The sequence below is a fragment of the Chiloscyllium plagiosum genome, chromosome 45 (assembly GCF_004010195.1).
Source record: "Chiloscyllium plagiosum isolate BGI_BamShark_2017 chromosome 45, ASM401019v2, whole genome shotgun sequence".
NCBI classification, from domain to species: domain Eukaryota; kingdom Metazoa; phylum Chordata; class Chondrichthyes; order Orectolobiformes; family Hemiscylliidae; genus Chiloscyllium; species Chiloscyllium plagiosum.
This window is the reverse complement of record NC_057754.1, coordinates 7,606,790-7,608,369: the sequence shown is the minus strand read 5'-3', so window position 1 is coordinate 7,608,369 and position 1,580 is coordinate 7,606,790. Positions and strand designations below refer to the sequence as shown.

Below are 1,580 nucleotides of genomic sequence, written 5' to 3'. Positions count from 1 at the left end.
GTTTAACAAAATGTTACATGTATAGTGAAAAGTGTACAGAGTTGCCATTCTCTAGCACTATCTTAGAATATAATAGTTAGAATTAAATCCAAGATTTGGATGGCAGGGTGGCACAGTGGTTAGCACTGTTGTCTCACGGTGCCAGGGACATGGGTTCAATGCCAGCCTCTGGTGACTGTCTGTGTGGCGATTGCACATTCTCCCTATGTGTGGGTTTCCTCCAGGTACTCTTGTTTTCTCCCACAGTCCAAAGATGTGCAGGTTATGGTGGATTGGCCATGCTAAATTGCCTCTCAGCGAGTTTCGAGAAGATTTATAGCTCAGGTTGAGGCTCTGGATGTAGGTTTGCTCGCTGAGCTGGATGTCTTGTCACCCTACTAGGTAACATCTTCAGTGAGCCTGCAGATGAAACACTGGTGATGTAGCCCGCTTTCTATTTATATGTTTGAATTTCCTGGGTGACATCATTTCATATGGGGATGTCATTTCCTGTTCTTTTTCTCCGGGGATGGTAAATTGGATTCAAGTCAATGTGTTTGTTGATAGAGTTGGATCTCATTTACTAGCTCCTGAGAAAAAGATTTACCAATCCAAGGAAACTCAAACATGTAAAGTGGGCTATACCACTATTGCTTCATTCGGAGGCTCACTGAAGATGTTATCTGGTATGGTGACAAAACATCTGAAAATGAACCTTTCCGCTCAGCAAGTAAACCTACATCCATTGTCCCTGTGTCTTGGCGGATGGGTTAGTCGTGGGGAATGTAGGAATGAGGTGGGTTTGGCTGGCATGGCCTTTGGAGGGTTGGTGTGGTCTTGATGGACCCACGGACTGCCCCCACACACTGTTCCGCGGCAAAGTGTAGTTGAGGCTCTGGTATGATATTGAATTGTAGAGGAGGCTCGATGGGCTGAATGGCCTAATGTGCTCCTACTACATATGTTGCTTCTGGCCCTGGAGCTCGCTCTATTATTATTCAGAGGTATGGCACATCCCATTCTCTTTCATTTGCCCCTCACAGAGCGCACTGGTTCTCGAAGATGCACTATTGATTGCAATCGCCGAGCTGTGAGTGGCGCTGTGGTACTTGTTCCCGGTCGACTGGGGCTCTTCTTGCACCGCCTCGCACCCTTGTTGGCGGTAACCAAGGGGCGGGCGGAAGGCGAAACCAATCGGGGAACAGGCGCGAGGTGATTGACACAACGCTTGTCCAATCGGTAATGGCATTTGGCTGGGGACGGGTGATCGACAGATACGGCGGCCAAACGAATGCGGCAGAGGACAGGCATTGGGGAAGGGTAAAGCATCGCCGTCCAATAGGGAGCGTGAGCCGCGCCGGCCCCGCGTCCGATTGGGGTAGGGCGTTGGTGAGGCGGGGTTTAAGGTCAGGGTGTCGGCGCATGCGCGGAGCGAGGCTGATCAATGCTGGGGGATGGGGCTCCTGAGCATCCTGAAGAAAATGAAGCAGAAAGAGCGGGAGGTGCGGCTCCTGATGCTGTATCCTGAGCACGGAGACAAGCTGGGGGCAAATGGGGAGGGTGAGGGAGGGAATACATCACCGCACTCAAAAACACCGCGT

The 1,580-nt window shown here is 50.8% G+C and overlaps 1 protein-coding gene across 1 annotated transcript in view; it reads left to right on the top strand.

Annotated features, from left to right (window-relative positions):
- Positions 1-1,381: 1,381 nt before the first annotated feature.
- The window catches only part of arl2 (ADP-ribosylation factor-like 2), a 10,137-nt gene continuing 9,938 nt past the window's right edge, over positions 1,382-1,580 (top strand). Inside the window, exon 1 of the mRNA XM_043682739.1 lies at positions 1,382-1,498. Within this exon, the coding sequence (XP_043538674.1) occupies positions 1,434-1,498 (65 nt within the window). The 5' untranslated portion in view covers positions 1,382-1,433. The remainder of the gene's footprint in view (positions 1,499-1,580) is intronic.